Source organism: Vicia villosa, linkage group LG4, assembly GCF_029867415.1.
Source record: "Vicia villosa cultivar HV-30 ecotype Madison, WI linkage group LG4, Vvil1.0, whole genome shotgun sequence".
Classification (NCBI taxonomy): Eukaryota; Viridiplantae; Streptophyta; class Magnoliopsida; order Fabales; family Fabaceae; genus Vicia; species Vicia villosa.
In genome coordinates, this window is record NC_081183.1 from 121,655,403 (window position 1) to 121,674,601 (window position 19,199).

Here is a 19,199-nt window from a genome sequence, read left to right on the forward strand (position 1 = left end):
AATTAAAATCAAATTTATTTTCCGCTTTTTCTCAAGCAAAAAATCATTATCATCGCCTTAGATAAACATAATAATAGTAAAGAATGGTAATTTACATTGGTCTTTGTTGGGATGATAATCTTTTTTACTGAACTGATATTTTCATGCATTTGCAAACCTATCAATTGCTCCCCTTAGAGTTTCTACCGCTTATTCTTATTTCACAATTTCACGTACTCCCATAATTGTAATTCACTTATCTATTTATATTATCCTACTTATTTTATTTTATTTCATTTAAAAAAAAGTATAATATTTTATTACTTTAATCAAATAATAATTCTATCAAATATTTTATTTATTGTAAATCAAATCTTAATTATTTCTGAATCTTCCTGATTACACTATTTATGTAATTTTATATTTCAACTCGATTAATATTCTAATTAAATAATTATATAATTAATCCAAATCTTGAAAGTTGTAGTATTTTTCAATTCATTCATTCCCTAACAATTATACTTATAGAAAATTAAAACATAAAATAAAAATAGTAACTACAGATAGGATGTAATTTTTATAAGAAAAGGAAAACAAATACATGAGAAAAGTAAAATTCTCCACACATACAACATAATACAAATACACACATGAAATAAGTAGCACACATAGGTCTTATTTAACATATATATAAAAAAGACTAAATCATATAGAGCTTAGAACATAGGATCTAGCTCTATGTTGTATAGTTTATGATGCTTGACCTATAAATGAAAGATTCATTACTCGCCAGATACATCTAGCGATCGAGTAACTGCTCAACTGATTTGGTGAGGAGGTCCTGCAAGCTATGCTCTACAACAAAAGGTTCGTGCTCACCAGGAGGGGGATGTGCAGAGTCATTAGCGTTCCAGAGAAAAACACCATTGAGTTTTGAGTGTTTTTTGAGTTGTATGCAGCCGGCAATAAAAGTCTCTCGTGATATCTTATTATCCTTAGCGTCATTCGGGTCGGTGCTAATTCCGGGAAGGACTTTTTGAGGAGGGTAGCCTTTGATTAGATTGTCAAAGATCACTACAAAGTCCTTAACCGTGGATACAATATTTTTTTGATTGTAGAATTGGTAGTCAACCCAATTGATATTGGCGCTGTTTGCATAAAACAAATCACGGTAGTGGGATTCGTTTTTCTCAGATGGAGCAATGGACACCACATCAATATTTAGGTTACCATCATTCTTGAGTTTTGTTATAACTTCTCCTATGCAGTTAACAAACAAGTCATTACTAGTTTTGATAGTTTCATAATTAATGTCAATGCCATCAATTATGTTGCCGCTTTCATTGTTGTATTTTCCGATGAGCACTTTGAGTGAATTTACAGCCTGCCTAGTCCATACAGTTTCCTCAGCAGGAAAGAATGGAGTTTCAACATCACGACCTCCAATGCTTATCACCACCTTTACATTTGGATTATTTTTCTTGAACTCTTTCACTTTATCTGGGCCAAAGTATTCCACATCCCAAGTTTCTTTGAAATTTCCGTTGCCTTTCCCATCTTGGTTATACTCCTCACTTGCAAAGCCCAAAATGAATTGGAATTCAAATCTATTTGAGTTGATGATATCAGTTGGAAAATCACGTAAACTTGTTGAGGATGGCTTCACACCAATGTATTCACGAAAGATAAATTTAGTCATTGTTACAATTTGAAAAGAGGAGGATATGAGTTTAGTTGGCTTTTGTGTTGTGTTTTGAATTAATAACCAACTCTTCTTTCCCTTTTATAACACTACGGATCCAATGAATTAGTGCAAATAAATCTATCTTGATGTCATGCTGCTAACATAACACAAATATTTTTCTCTTAAATGCAAGAACGTCAATAATGTAATATTCAATGACTAACTATAATTGAGTATAAAAAAGGACTAATTATAATACAATTACTAGTCAATTAGTTTATTTATTTTGGTGCATCGTGTAATATTCAGTGACCAATAATAATTTAGTTAAAAAAAAACTAGTTATAATACAATTTAAAGTCAATTAGTTTATTTATTTTAGTACAACGTGTAATATTCAATGACTAATTATTATTGATTAAAAAAATAGACTAATTATTATAAAATTACTAATTAATTATTTTATTTATTTTAGTACATCGTGTAATATCCTATGACCAATAATAATTTAATTATAAAAAGACTAATTATAATACAATTACTAATTAATTAGTAGTTTATTATTTTAGTACAACGTGTAATATTGATTTGAGTAATAAAACCCGACTAAATATAAGCCTAAGAAGAATTCAAGGTATGTAGTAACTGTGTTGTATATTTTCTTACAGGATTTGGACTTTAATCATTCTATGGGCATCAAAATTGAATTTACATTCGATATTTGTGTGAGAGTTTTTTTCCAAAGACAATTTTATTTGCTTTTTGTTTGTTTTTCATACATCACAAATGTTAGTCCCTATAATAAATGTTATTTTCTGTTTTGTAAATAAATAAATAAATAAATAATTCACATATGGAACAAGAAAACAAATTAAATTAAAAAACTCAATTAAATCCCTCACAAAAACCGCACAGTCTAGATTAATCTTTGAGAAAAAAAGTGTCGGTGGCTATCTTGCTTAGTTTATGTGAGGAGTTTCCGGGTCTTTATGCGCTATCTTGCTTGAAAAAGGTGTCGGTGGCGAGTAAGGGGGGATGGCGAGATGTTGTTTGGTTTTAGGAAGATCTTGGCATTAGGGACATATTGTTGAATCCGGCGGATCGGGTGTCTCTTTCTTCTCTTGATTCTAAATTAGGAAGAATCGGCGTGGACGAGGACAATCATAATAAGGCATTTTGAACCGCAGAGTCGAACGGAGTTTTTTCGGTATCGTTTTGTTATGAATTTTATGCTTCCTTTCACACTCCTTTCGGGCCCCAGAATAGACATGACGACGTCTTGCGCATAGTGTGGAATTCGGAGGCTCCTTACAAAATCAAGGCTTTTGGTTGGAGACTTTTTGTGAATAGACTCGCTACGAAGGATCTTTAGAAGACAAGAGGTAATGTCTTTCCTTCAAATTGTTTAAAGTGTGTTTTTTGTGATATAGAGTTGGAGAGTAGGGATCACTTATTTTTGCATTGTAAATTGGTGAGGAATATTTGGAATGAGATAGCTAATTGGATAGGTAAACCGGTGGGTGTGGCTGAAGAGTGTTACTAGAATTTTATGGATTGGTACTCTTTTTGTAAAGTAAAGAAACTTAAAAAGGAAAAATGGGGAGTTGTTTGACTTGCTACTTCTTGGTCAATTTGGCTACTTCGTAACGGTATTTGCTTTCGAAATGATTGGTGGAATGTCGATAATACAGTTTGGAATATAAAGATTTTGGAATGGAAATGCACGGTTCTAGAAGAAATTACTAACTCCACCTTTAGTTTCTACGATTTTAGCAAAGATCCTCTATTTTTTCTTTCGTAATTTATTTATCCTTTTTGTCGGGTTGTTTTCTTGTTGTATTGTGTAAAAAGGTTGGATAACCCTTAGCTCTCTCTTTAATATCATTTTGCTTACACAAAAAAATCACTGACAAAATATTCATCTTTAATCTCTTACGAAATTTAACTGAGTCATATTAGTCTCTCTATTAATATTTTGTTCGAACTAATTTCTTCCAACGTTTGAATCGTGACTAGACAACCATGTGTATTATTTATGCCACATCTATTATCACTTTCATCCTGAATTGAGCTCGCCGGTAAAAAATTCCCCACCCGTCTTCCGCCGCTACCGTCCTTTTTTCATCTCTATCATGTTGGAAACCTAGACGACGACTTTTTCTACGGCAATGATAATGACGTTAGTTCTCTCTTGGGCCCAGTTTCTAAAGCTCCTGTTAATGCTAGTATTGTTGCTTCCGGGCCATTCGCTCTTGATTCAGGATTCTAGGATCTTGTTGTTGATAATGGAGTTATAGTTTTGCCGTTGAGGGTGGAGGATTCTTTAATTGACATTAAAATATAGGATAACGAGGATGCTGGATGATGAGAAAGAGGAAACAAAGAAGGAGAAGAACAATTTAAGGAACGTGAAATAAAAAAATGAGTATAGTTGTTATTTTTTCTGTTGTTAATGATCTTTTAAGAAAGTTTAGTTCTGTTATACTGGAGTGGCTTGGGCTAATTTCTTACTTTTGTAAATTATACATATGGCATGAATAACATACATGGGAGTCTAGTTACAGAGTAAAAGTATTAATAAACCGGTGTGATAACAATATTCACAAAAGGATTAACGTGACTTGACTAAAATTGTAAGAATTAAATAGAGACTTTTTTCTCATGGATTAATCTGGACTCTGTTGTTTTTGTGAAGGACAAAAATGAGCGGTCACGTGAAAGTGAACGGTGCATTTGAATTAATTTTTTTACCGCAAGCAAATTTTTGAGTAATTAAAAGTAGTTATTTTCCAAAATGGATTTTGCACTGTAACAAGTTGGACACGCGAAAGCGGTTAGTTACAAAACAGAGCTAAAATTCAGTATCGGTCACGTGAAAGTGGACGGTACCTTAAAATATAATTATTTTTCTAAAAAAAATATTTCTTATTATAAATATAACAGAAGACTTAGTGAGTATCAACGGTGTACGAGAGCTGCATTTCAGTCTCCCGTTTCATTATTTAAATAAAATCAAATTTATTTCCCGCTATTTCTCAAGCAAAAAATCATTATCATTGCCTTAGATAAACATAATAATAGTAAAGAATGATAATTTACATTGGTCTTTGTTGGGGTGATTATCTTTTTTACTAAACTGATATTTTCATGCATTTGCAAACCTATCAATTGCTGCCCTTAGATTTTCTACCGCTTATTCTTTTTTCACAATTTCACGTACTCCCATAATTGTAATTCACTTATCTATTTATATTATCCTACTTATTTTATTTTATTTTATTTAAAAAAGTATAATGTTTTATTATTTTAATCAAATAATAATTCTATCAAATATTTTATTTATTGTAAATCAAATCTTAATTACTTCTGAATCATCCTAATTACACTATTTATATAATTTTATATTTCAACTCGATTAATATTCTAATTAAATATTTATATAATTAATCTGTTGTGAATTCAATGACAAGAACAAATTATAAGCCAAGGGAAGAATAGGGACAAGGAAGAAGAAGAACACAAGAATTAATTATAACTGCTACTCTTTTACTTTCTCTTAGAAAACCAGATTACAAGTTTACAAGAATAACAAATAACCTCTCTCACCCTATTTAGGATTTGTTGTATGCAATGATGAGAGACTAGTATGTTATTTATAATAAAACCTAACATACTAACTGTAACGCCCGGAAAAATAATTATTGGCTTAATTTAGACATTTGTGATGTTTATTGAAATTTTCGCGTTTTGGGACGATTTAGTCAGTATTAGTTCGGGATAGCGGATCGACATTTAATTGGAAATTCTAATATTTTTAGTATTAGAAATATTAATGAGCTAGTATCTGACGTTTTGGGAATTTTCCGAGTAATTGAGATTAGTCCGGAAATATGAGGCATTGAGTAATAAGTCGGTATATTAAAATAATCGGATTTTATTTTAATGGAGTAAAAGTGGAAGTATTATTTTTACATTGAGTGTAGAAATAATATTGGGCTTTGTTGTGGTATATTTAAGTATTAAGGAGTGTATTTTATTAGGCCCATTATGAAATAGTGATTAGGTGGTGGTATCACTTTTATAGTTTTAGTATAGAAAGAGGAAAGAGTAAACCGAGGAAAAAGAAGAAGAAGAAAAAGATAGGAGAAAAGGGGGCTAGGGTTATGAAGAGGAGAAGAAGGAGACCTAAAGTGTTGCTCTAAAGTGTTATTTTTATCAAATTTTTCATTGAAACTTCTTAGAGCTGCACTCAATCCAAGGTAAGGGGGATTCTTACTACCTAAATGAGAATATGATGGATTTTATGTGGGTTTAGGGTATAGATTAGTTATTGTTTGGTGTTAATTTTATTTGTTGTTGCTGTTTCATTTTGTTGCTATTCTGTGCGTGAACCTTAATGACCAGCATTATTGTGTCTTATTTTCTTTATTGTGTATATAGAATATATATTATAATGATTTAAATGATGCAAATTGAAAATGAAAACCCCACCTAAGCCACTTATTATTTCATTTTATGCTGTTGGAATGTGCTGCTGCGGTTCTGTTTTCATTTTGTTCATATTTTGTTCTGTAATTTCTCTATTAATGCTTTATATTGTAACTTAATAATATATATAATGGTATGTTACATGTGGAGAAGAACCATAAATATGAAATGATATATGATGAAAACAGTAAAATACTAGAAGTTGGTAATGAAATAGAAAATGATTAAACTGGAAACAGTAGTATGTTAGAGTAGGAAATAAAACAGTCTCGTTTGATCGAAATAGCCGAATTAAGCGGTATAATTAGTTGTTCAGAATTTGATGAAAATTTACGTGGTAGCTAAGTTTAATTAGTAGATTAACGTGGTGGTGTTATTTTGTTGAAATTGCGATATTTTACGAATCGACCGAAATTGTGTTTGATTTAAATATCCTTTATAAATAAATGTTGGTTTTGTGATGGAAATTGACACAAATTTTAGGAATAAAATATAATGAAATTGGAATTAATATAGTGTGACATTAATCGGTTGATTAAATTAAATAGTAGAATTACTTTCAATAATTCTAATTAATTGGAATATACTTAGACTTGGATAAATTATTCGGTTTATCGGTAAATTACGGTATCTTGAGAATTTGACCGTAATCGTGATTTGGTTGAATATTTATGTTGAGAATAATATATTGCTATGCCAATGACGTTGTCTTGATGAATAATATTATGTCTAATTGAATTAGTTGATAAATTGCAAGCTGATTCCGTTTACTTGATAAATTAGCATGTTGAGATTATCTTACGAATTGATCGAAAATTGTGGTTTTGATTTGGATGACTTTGTTAATATGTGAAATCGAGTAATTGTGTCGATGTGCCGAAACATGATGATAATTGTAATAATCTTGGTGACATGCGAATTGTATGTTTGTGACGATTTTGTTTATACACGAAATTGTATGTTTGTTGTGATATGCCGAAGCATGAGGATATATATGTAATGACTTGTTTATATGCGAAGTTATTTAATTGCGATCATGTGTCGAAACATGACGATGTTTTGTGATGATTTGTAATACATGATGTTGTATATATTTGTGATGATGATTTTGTGACTAAGTGAAGATGAAATATTATGGTGACGTGAATTACCTCGTATAGATGGTAATTGATTGTGATATAGGCTTATGCCTCGTGACGATATGTGATTGTGATGAGTATGTTGTATTATCTTGTTTGTCGAGTCACATTTCATATGCATACTCTATGACGGCCTGGATTGGCAAACTAGTGATGAAGGCTTATGCCTTGTGCCTCTGAATTGGGCAATTGGTGACGGGAGCTGAAGCTCCGATTGGTACCACATGCATATGCACAGTTGAGTCGCATTTGAGTCGTTGTCAGTTGTTATTGGCTGAAGTTATCGTTTATGCATTGTGATGCTGATATGTTGAGTTGTTGAAGATGCCTATGTGTTGACTTGTTGATGATGCTTATATGATGACTCGCTGAATATGTTTATATGTTGATATCATGACTATTCATTTATGATGTTCTTTGTGCTGTTTATGTTGATGTTGTGTGAGGCAGTGATTCATTTATATTCTTTACCTAATATATGATTTATCATGATCCTATTTATATAGTTTGATATCTCACCCTTGCTGCTGATGTTTCCCCTACCATGGGAAATGGGCAGGTACTCAAGTATAGCTTTGGGAATTTGTCGCTTCATCGAGTCATGTTGGTGTGTCGCTCTGATACGTAGCACTCGGGGGGATATTCATATTGTCGTTTCTATGTGGTTATGATTTAGTTGTTGTCATTATAATCGTTGAACCCAAGTTGAATACTATGAATTACTTTTTATACTTCCAAGTTGTTTTAGTTGAATAAAGCTGATAGTTGACAGTTAATTCGAATGTTATGTATCATTGTGAATGAAACACAAGTTGAAGTTTTAAGTCGATATGTGATACTCCAATGTGTTGTTTGAAATTTTTAAATACTCTGATATTTTCCACATTATAATTTTCGGGTAGAATTTGGGGTGTTACATTAGTGGTATCAGAGCAGGTCGGTCCATCCGGCCAAGTTGTCGAGTCAGTTGAGTTGTGCGACAGTTGAATGTTGTTAGTGTTTTATGTTGTAGTGCGTGACATGTGTGTGAAACACTGTTGGTACTTATTTGTTTTGTTGCAGGAAGTAGTTTGAGCAAAGTGGGGGAGAAGCTTTGCTCCTTAGATATGTTTCGGTCGTAAGTTGTTGGTGCAATGTACTGCTTAAGGAGACAGTGTAAGTATTGTTGGAGCTTGTTGACATGGATCCAAGGTTTTGTTTGTTTAACAAGTTGGGGGCGTCGGTAGAAGGAGAATGATCAAGAATTGATGACATTTACTCTTCGAAGGATTAGGATCAGTGTAGCAGTTTTTGATTTGCAAGTATGGTGCAAACTCGTGATGTTTTGGGAGGTAACCGTTAAGTACCAAGAATAAATCCTGGAAGATGGAATTTAGAAAGTTTTTGTGTTCAGCATTGTCGATGAACTATGAAGTTGTCATTGCAATAAGTCTTGTGAAAGGTACCGGTGTTGGAAAAGTGATAGAGTGATGAAGTTGTGGTGGATTTTATGTTGGACTCGTATAAGTGATTGTCGTATATCCGATTTGAAGCGTTAGAAAGATAACAAGGTGAATGTTAATACAAGAATGGATTCCGCAACTGTAAGTAGATTTATTTGTGACAAGATGGTGTTGGAAAGAGGTGAAGTTAGCGGTTACGCTTGTCCTTGGAAAACAGACTTGTGCGTTGGTATTGCGCAGGACGTCAGCGTCAGAGATGAGTGAATTGAAGAAGCAATTCGAAGGTTTGTTGAGGAGAAATTTTAAGACCAAGTGTGTTATTTAAAGATTTTGAGAGATATCATAAGGATTATCGCAGCATGACGTTGATGTTTGTATTTCGGATAACGTCGGAGAATTGTATCTTGAGCTTCGAATGTCGGATTGACGTACCGTTTGAGCCTACGAAGAGGTGAGACTATACTCTACCTTATAGGAGTGTTATGGATATAGTAGAAGTGAAGCATGTTGAATATAAACAGTTATTGTCGCAATTGTCCGAAACAAAGTTAAGTCGAGCATGTTGTTGTGTAAGTAGTCCTGTTTAAGCTGTTGACGAAGGAACAACAATTAAGTGAAGTATTATTGTAGGCCTTGGTGTAGGATTATTGATAAGTGATTGAAACTGTGGTAGAAGCTGTCAAAGTTGTTGAAACGTTATGGATCGCGAGTAAGAGTCGGAAATGGGAAGAGATAAGTATGATTTCAATGATAAGAAGTGTTGATATTGGTGTGAAGAAATTTTGTTCTAATGTATCGTCAGAGGTGTTTTAGTAAGTAGCTACAAGACGTCAGTGTTAGCAGGTTCGGATAGTTTTGCAAGTTGTTGAAGTATGGTATTTTGGTGATGTAAGTTCAATTCCTGAAGGAACACTGTTGTTGTTGGTAATGATGGTTATACTCCATTATAATTGTCGGCTGCCTATTGACAAATTGAGGACTTGATCACCCTTAATCTCTTGTTGATAGTAGACGGAATTGTATGGGATGTTATAAACTTATCTTATTGTCTTAATGGTGCGTGAGGTGATGGATGCTGAAGAAAGTCTGAAACTTGGTTGAAGCTTGTGAATCATATAAGTTGATAGAAACTCTAATAAGGACAGTGAATTAAGATGGATGATCAGAGTCGCGCAGCTGGAGCATGATGTGTCAGATGTATTGTGTTTTCTTGTGAATAATGCTGATTGAATTAGGATGTTCTTGTAAGTTGTGGATCGATGATGAGTTGTGTGGTTATTAGTCGAGTTATGTTATCCGGTTGGTATTATGATACTTTTGTCGTTGTTACAGTAATGTTGTTGATGGTACTTCGTTAGTGGATGACACTTGAGTATGGAATTAAGAATTGTATATGTGTATCGGTGTTGAGTATGTTGTTGCGATGATGAAGCAATGTTGTATCGTCAAGTATGAGCGAGAGAAAGTTGTTGCTATGTTGTAAGATGTTGTTCCAAGATATCGCTGAAATGATTGGCAAGCTAGTCACGATTATGTTACAAGGATAATTGGGAGATTTACGTATGAGTTTTGGATTCAAGTCGTGTTGAGATACAAATATATCGGAAAAGTAATAGTCGGAGTGTTGCCAAGCGCAACTTGAGAATAAGAAAGTGGATGAGGACGCGATGTTAGGGATGGTTGTATTGGGCGAATTTTCAAGGACAAAAATATCCTAATTGGGGGATAGTTGTAACGCCCGGAAAAATAATTATTGGCTTAATTTAGACATTTGTGATGTTTATTGAAATTTTCGCGTTTTGGGACGATTTAGTCAGTATTAGTTCGGGATAGCGGATCGACATTTAATTGGAAATTCTAATATTTTTAGTATTAGAAATATTAATGAGCTAATATCTGACGTTTTGGGAATTTTCCGAGTAATTGAGATTAGTCCGGAAATATGAGGCATTGAGTAATAAGTCGGTATATTAAAATAATCGGATTTTATTTTAATGGAGTAAAAGTGGAAGTATTATTTTTACATTGAGTGTAGAAATAATATTGGGCTTTGTTGTGGTATATTTAAGTATTAAGGAGTGTATTTTATTAGGCCCATTATGAAATAGTGATTAAGTGGTGGTATCACTTTTATAGTTTTAGTATAGAAAGAGGAAAGAGTAAACCGAGGAAAAAGAAGAAGAAGAAAAAGAAAGGAGAAAAGGGGGCTAGGGTTATGAAGAGGAGAAGAAGGAGACCTAAAGTGTTGCTCTAAAGTGTTATTTTTATCAAATTTTTCATTGAAACTTCTTAGAGCTGCACTCAATCCAAGGTAAGGGGGATTCTTACTACCTAAATGAGAATATGATGGATTTTATGTGGGTTTAGGGTATAGATTAGTTATTGTTTGGTGTTAATTTTATTTGTTGTTGCTGTTTCATTTTGTTGCTATTCTGTGCGTGAACCTTAATGACCAGCATTATTGTGTCTTAATTTCTTTACTGTGTATATAGAATATATATTATAGATTTAAATAATGCAAATTGAAAATGAAAACCCCACCTAAGCCACTTACTATTTTATTTTATGCTGTTGGAATGTGCTGCTGCGGTTCTGTTTTCATTTTGTTCATATTTTGTTCTGTAATTTCTCTATTCATGCTTTATATTGTAACTTAATAATATATATAATGGTATGTTACATGTGGAGAAGAACCATAAATATGAAATGATATATGATGAAAACAGTAAAATACTAGAAGTTGGTAATGAAATAGAAAATGATTAAACTGGAAACAGTAGTATGTTAGAGTAGGAAATAAAACAGTCTCGTTTGATCGAAATAGCCGAATTAAGCGGTATAATTAGTTGTTCAGAATTTGATGAAAATTTACGTGGTAGCTAAGTTTAATTAGTAGATTAACGTGGTGGTGTTATTTTGTTGAAATTGCGATATTTTACGAATCGACCGAAATTGTGTTTGATTTAAATATCCTTTATAGATAAATGTTGGTTTTGTGATGGAAATTGACACAAATTTTAGGAATAAAATATAATGAAATTGGAATTAATATAGTGTGACATTAATCGGTTGATTAAATTAAATAGTAGAATTACTTTCAATAATTCTAATTAATTGGAATATACTTAGACTTGGATAAATTATTCGGTTTATCGGTAAATTACGGTATCTTGAGAATTTGACCGTAATCGTGATTTGGTTGAATATTTATGTTGAGAATAATATATTGCTATGCCAATGACGTTGTCTTGATAAATAATATTATGTCTAATTGAATTAGTTGATAAATTGCAAGCTGATTCCGTTTACTTGATAAATTAGCATGTTGAGATTATCTTACGAATTGATCGAAAATTGTGGTTTTGATTTGGATGACTTTGTTAATATGTGAAATCGAGTAATTGTGTCGATGTGCCGAAACATGATGATAATTGTAATAATCTTGGTGACATGCGAATTGTATGTTTGTGACGATTTTGTTTATACACGAAATTGTATGTTTGTTGTGATATGCCGAAGCATGAGGATATATATGTAATGACTTGTTTATATGCGAAGTTATTTAATTGCGATCATGTGTCGAAACATGACGATGTTTTGTGATGATTTGTAATACATGATGTTGTATATATTTGTGATGATGATTTTGTGACTAAGTGAAGATGAAATATTATGGTGACGTGAATTACCTCGTATAGATGGTAATTGATTGTGATATAGGCTTATGCCTCGTGACGATATGTGATTGTGATGAGTATGTTGTATTATCTTGTTTGTCGAGTCACATTTCATATGCATACTCTATGACGGCCTGGATTGGCAAACTAGTGATGAAGGCTTATGCTTTGTGCCTCTGAATTGGGCAATTGGTGACGGGAGCTGAAGCTCCGATTGGTACCACATGCATATGCACAGTTGAGTCGCATTTGAGTCGTTGTCAGTTGTTATTGGCTGAAGTTATCGTTTATGCATTGTGATGCTGATATGTTGAGTTGTTGAAGATGCCTATGTGTTGACTTGTTGATGATGCTTATATGATGACTCGCTGAATATGTTTATATGTTGATATCATGACTATTCATTTATGATGTTCTTTGTGCTGTTTATGTTGATGTTGTGTGAGGCAGTGATTCATTTATATTCTTTACCTAATATATGATTTATCATGATCCTATTTATATAGTTTGATATCTCACCCTTGCTGCTGATGTTTCCCCTACCATGGGAAATGGGCAGGTACTCAAGTATAGCTTTGGGAATTTGTCGCTTCATCGAGTCATGTTGGTGTGTCGCTCTGATACGTAGCACTCGGGGGGATATTCATATTGTCGTTTCTATGTGGTTATGATTTAGTTGTTGTCATTATAATCGTTGAACCCAAGTTGAATACTATGAATTACTTTTTATACTTCCAAGTTGTTTTAGTTGAATAAAGCTGATAGTTGACAGTTAATTCGAATGTTATGTATCATTGTGAATGAAACACAAGTTGAAGTTTTAAGTCGATATGTGATACTCCAATGTGTTGTTTGAAATTTTTAAATACTCTGATATTTTCCACATTATAATTTTCGGGTAGAATTTGGGGTGTTACATTAGTGGTATCAGAGCAGGTCGGTCCATCCGGCCAAGTTGTCGAGTCAGTTGAGTTGTGCGACAGTTGAATGTTGTTAGTGTTTTATGTTGTAGTGCGTGACATGTGTGTGAAACACTGTTGGTACTTATTTGTTTTGTTGCAGGAAGTAGTTTGAGCAAAGTGGGGGAGAAGCTTTGCTCCTTAGATATGTTTCGGTCGTAAGTTGTTGGTGCAATGTACTGCTTAAGGAGACAGTGTAAGTATTGTTGGAGCTTGTTGACATGGATCCAAGGTTTTGTTTGTTTAACAAGTTGGGGGCGTCGGTAGAAGGAGAATGATCAAGAATTGATGACATTTACTCTTCGAAGGATTAGGATCAGTGTAGCAGTTTTTGATTTGCAAGTATGGTGCAAACTCGTGATGTTTTGGGAGGTAACCGTTAAGTACCAAGAATAAATCCTGGAAGATGGAATTTAGAAAGTTTTTGTGATCAGCATTGTGGATGAACTATGAAGTTGTCATTGCAATAAGTCTTGTGAAAGGTACCGGTGTTGGAAAAGTGATAGAGTGATGAAGTTGTGGTGGATTTTATGTTGGACTCGTATAAGTGATTGTCGTATATCCGATTTGAAGCGTTAGAAAGATAACAAGGTGAATGTTAATACAAGAATGGATTCCGCAACTGTAAGTAGATTTATTTGTGACAAGATGGTGTTGGAAAGAGGTGAAGTTAGCGGTTACGCTTGTCCTTGGAAAACAGACTTGTGCGTTGGTATTGCGCAGGACGTCAGCGTCAGAGATGAGTGAATTGAAGAAGCAATTCGAAGGTTTGTTGAGGAGAAATTTTAAGACCAAGTGTGTTATTTAAAGATTTTGAGAGATATCATAAGGATTATCGCAGCATGACGTTGATGTTTGTATTTCGGATAACGTCTGAGAATTGTATCTTGAGCTTCGAATGTCGGATTGACGTACCGTTTGAGCCTACGAAGAGGTGAGACTATACTCTACCTTATAGGAGTGTTATGGATATAGTAGAAGTGAAGCATGTTGAATATAAACAGTTATTGTCGCAATTGTCCGAAACAAAGTTAAGTCGAGCATGTTGTTGTGTAAGTAGTCCTGTTTAAGCTGTTGACGAAGGAACAACAATTAAGTGAAGTATTATTGTAGGCCTTGGTGTAGGATTATTGATAAGTGATTGAAACTGTGGTAGAAGCTGTCAAAGTTGTTGAAACGTTATGGATCGCGAGTAAGAGTCGGAAATGGGAAGAGATAAGTATGATTTCAATGATAAGAAGTGTTGATATTGGTGTGAAGAAATTTTGTTCTAATGTATCGTCAGAGGTGTTTTAGTAAGTAGCTACAAGACGTCAGTGTTAGCAGGTTCGGATAGTTTTGCAAGTTGTTGAAGTATGGTATTTTGGTGATGTAAGTTCAATTCCTGAAGGAACACTGTTGTTGTTGGTAATGATGGTTATACTCCATTATAATTGTCGGCTGCCTATTGACAAATTGAGGACTTGATCACCCTTAATCTCTTGTTGATAGTAGACGGAATTGTATGGGATGTTATAAACTTATCTTATTGTCTTAATGGTGCGTGAGGTGATGGATGCTGAAGAAAGTCTGAAACTTGGTTGAAGCTTGTGAATCATATAAGTTGATAGAAACTCTAATAAGGACAGTGAATTAAGATGGATGATCAGAGTCGCGCAGCTGGAGCATGATGTGTCAGATGTATTGTGTTTTCTTGTGAATAATGCTGATTGAATTAGGATGTTCTTGTAAGTTGTGGATCGATGATGAGTTGTGTGGTTATTAGTCGAGTTATGTTATCCGGTTGGTATTATGATACTTTTGTCGTTGTTACAGTAATGTTGTTGATGGTACTTCGTTAGTGGATGACACTTGAGTATGGAATTAAGAATTGTATATGTGTATCGGTGTTGAGTATGTTGTTGCGATGATGAAGCAATGTTGTATCGTCAAGTATAAGCGAGAGAAAGTTGTTGCTATGTTGTAAGATGTTGTTCCAAGATATCGCTGAAATGATTGGCAAGCTAGTCACGATTATGTTACAAGGATAATTGGGAGATTTACGTATGAGTTTTGGATTCAAGTCGTGTTGAGATACAAATATATCGGAAAAGTAATAGTCGGAGTGTTGCCAAGCGCAACTTGAGAATAAGAAAGTGGATGAGGACGCGATGTTAGGGATGGTTGTATTGGGCGAATTTTCGAGGACGAAAATATCCTAATTGGGGGATAGTTGTAACGCCCGGAAAAATAATTATTGGCTTAATTTAGACATTTGTGATGTTTATTGAAATTTTCGCGTTTTGGGACGATTTAGTCAGTATTAGTTCGGGATAGCGGATCGACATTTAATTGGAAATTCTAATATTTTTAGTATTAGAAATATTAATGAGCTAATATCTGACGTTTTGGGAATTTTCCGAGTAATTGAGATTAGTCCGGAAATATGAGGCATTGAGTAATAAGTCGGTATATTAAAATAATCGGATTTTATTTTAATGGAGTAAAAGTGGAAGTATTATTTTTACATTGAGTGTAGAAATAATATTGGGCTTTGTTGTGGTATATTTAAGTATTAAGGAGTGTATTTTATTAGGCCCATTATGAAATAGTGATTAAGTGGTGGTATCACTTTTATAGTTTTAGTATAGAAAGAGGAAAGAGTAAACCGAGGAAAAAGAAGAAGAAGAAAAAGAAAGGAGAAAAGGGGGCTAGGGTTATGAAGAGGAGAAGAAGGAGACCTAAAGTGTTGCTCTAAAGTGTTATTTTTATCAAATTTTTCATTGAAACTTCTTAGAGCTGCACTCAATCCAAGGTAAGGGGGATTCTTACTACCTAAATGAGAATATGATGGATTTTATGTGGGTTTAGGGTATAGATTAGTTATTGTTTGGTGTTAATTTTATTTGTTGTTGCTGTTTCATTTTGTTGCTATTCTGTGCGTGAACCTTAATGACCAGCATTATTGTGTCTTATTTTCTTTACTGTGTATATAGAATATATATTATAATGATTTAAATGATGCAAATTGAAAATGAAAACCCCACCTAAGCCACTTACTATTTCATTTTATGCTGTTGGAATGTGCTGCTGCGGTTCTGTTTTCATTTTGTTCATATTTTGTTCTGTAATTTCTCTATTCATGCTTTATATTGTAACTTAATAATATATATAATGGTATGTTACATGTGGAGAAGAACCATAAATATGAAATGATATATGATGAAAACAGTAAAATACTAGAAGTTGGTAATGAAATAGAAAATGATTAAACTGGAAACAGTAGTATGTTAGAGTAGGAAATAAAACAGTCTCGTTTGATCGAAATAGCCGAATTAAGCGGTATAATTAGTTGTTCAGAATTTGATGAAAATTTACGTGGTAGCTAAGTTTAATTAGTAGATTAACGTGGTGGTGTTATTTTGTTGAAATTGCGATATTTTACGAATCGACCGAAATTGTGTTTGATTTAAATATCCTTTATAAATAAATGTTGGTTTTGTGATGGAAATTGACACAAATTTTAGGAATAAAATATAATGAAATTGGAATTAATATAGTGTGACATTAATCGGTTGATTAAATTAAATAGTAGAATTACTTTCAATAATTCTAATTAATTGGAATATACTTAGACTTGGATAAATTATTCGGTTTATCGGTAAATTACGGTATCTTGAGAATTTGACCGTAATCGTGATTTGGTTGAATATTTATGTTGAGAATAATATATTGCTATGCCAATGACGTTGTCTTGATAAATAATATTATGTCTAATTGAATTAGTTGATAAATTGCAAGCTGATTCCGTTTACTTGATAAATTAGCATGTTGAGATTATCTTACGAATTGATCGAAAATTGTGGTTTTGATTTGGATGACTTTGTTAATATGTGAAATCGAGTAATTGTGTCGATGTGCCGAAACATGATGATAATTGTAATAATCTTGGTGACATGCGAATTGTATGTTTGTGACGATTTTGTTTATACACGAAATTGTATGTTTGTTGTGATATGCCGAAGCATGAGGATATATATGTAATGACTTGTTTATATGCGAAGTTATTTAATTGCGATCATGTGTCGAAACATGACGATGTTTTGTGATGATTTGTAATACATGATGTTGTATATATTTGTGATGATGATTTTGTGACTAAGTGAAGATGAAATATTATGGTGACGTGAATTACCTCGTATAGATGGTAATTGATTGTGATATAGGCTTATGCCTCGTGACGATATGTGATTGTGATGAGTATGTTGTATTATCTTGTTTGTCGAGTCACATTTCATATGCATACTCTATGACGGCCTGGATTGGCAAACTAGTGATGAAGGCTTATGCCTTGTGCCTCTGAATTGGGCAATTGGTGACGGGAGCTGAAGCTCCGATTGGTACCACATGCATATGCACAGTTGAGTCGCATTTGAGTCGTTGTCAGTTGTTATTGGCTGAAGTTATCGTTTATGCATTGTGATGCTGATATGTTGAGTTGTTGAAGATGCCTATGTGTTGACTTGTTGATGATGCTTATATGATGACTCGCTGAATATGTTTATATGTTGATATCATGACTATTCATTTATGATGTTCTTTGTGCTGTTTATGTTGATGTTGTGTGAGGCAGTGATTCATTTATATTCTTTACCTAATATATGATTTATCATGATCCTATTTATATAGTTTGATATCTCACCCTTGCTGCTGATGTTTCCCCTACCATGGGAAATGGGCAGGTACTCAAGTATAGCTTTGGGAATTTGTCGCTTCATCGAGTCATGTTGGTGTGTCGCTCTGATACGTAGCACTCGGGGGGATATTCATATTGTCGTTTCTATGTGGTTATGATTTAGTTGTTGTCATTATAATCGTTGAACCCAAGTTGAATACTATGAATTACTTTTTATACTTCCAAGTTGTTTTAGTTGAATAAAGCTGATAGTTGACAGTTAATTCGAATGTTATGTATCATTGTGAATGAAACACAAGTTGAAGTTTTAAGTCGATATGTGATACTCCAATGTGTTGTTTGAAATTTTTAAATACTCTGATATTTTCCGCATTATAATTTTCGGGTAGAATTTGGGGTGTTACATTAGTGGTATCAGAGCAGGTCAGTCCATCCGGCCAAGTTGTCGAGTCAGTTGAGTTGTGCGACAGTTGAATGTTGTTAGTGTTTTATGTTGTAGTGCGTGACATGTGTGTGAAACACTGTTGGTACTTATTTGTTTTGTTGCAGGAAGTAGTTTGAGCAAAGTGGGGGAGAAGCTTTGCTCCTTAGATATGTTTCGGTCGTAAGTTGTTGGTGCAATGTGTTGCACCCCAAAATTTGCCCTCTTTTCTTGTGCTATAAGTTATCAAAGACGTTTATTTCGTCGGCCAAAAAATCAAGAAAATAATAAAAGGTTTCTCATCTGAGTGCTTAAATTTGTGGATGTTCGATTGAGGATTAATTGTCTTATATGTTGAGGCTTTCTTCAATGGATTATTGTTGTGGTGTTTTGAAATACAAGTGTGGTGGCATAGGAGATTGATTGGTTCACTTACTTTGGTCAATACACTTTGCGGTTCTCATCAAATGTTTGTTACTTCAATTACAATTTAATTGGTATTTTGAGAATTGAAGTTAAGGATTCAAGGTTGTCATTGAAGTTTAGAAGTGAAGGTTTACTAAGTGAACCAAGTTTCATCGAAATGGAGATTTGATTAGAGTTTATTGATTAATATTCAAAGTAATCTAAATCAAAGTTTCGTTCAAAATTCTTTCCAAGGGAGGAATCAAGATTCATTCAAATGTCATTCACTCAACGTCAAAGTTCAAAGGCTTGAAGTATATTTCTAAATCA

The 19,199-nt window shown here is 33.4% G+C and overlaps 1 protein-coding gene across 1 annotated transcript; it reads right to left on the minus strand.

Annotated features, from left to right (window-relative positions):
* Positions 1–542: 542 nt before the first annotated feature.
* On the minus strand, positions 543–1,744 carry LOC131599599 (chitinase 2-like). The gene has a single exon (XM_058871895.1). The coding sequence runs from the start codon at positions 1,676–1,678 to the stop codon at positions 779–781; it is 900 nt and encodes a 299-aa protein (XP_058727878.1). The 5' UTR covers positions 1,679–1,744; the 3' UTR covers positions 543–778.
* Positions 1,745–19,199: the final 17,455 nt, after the last annotated feature.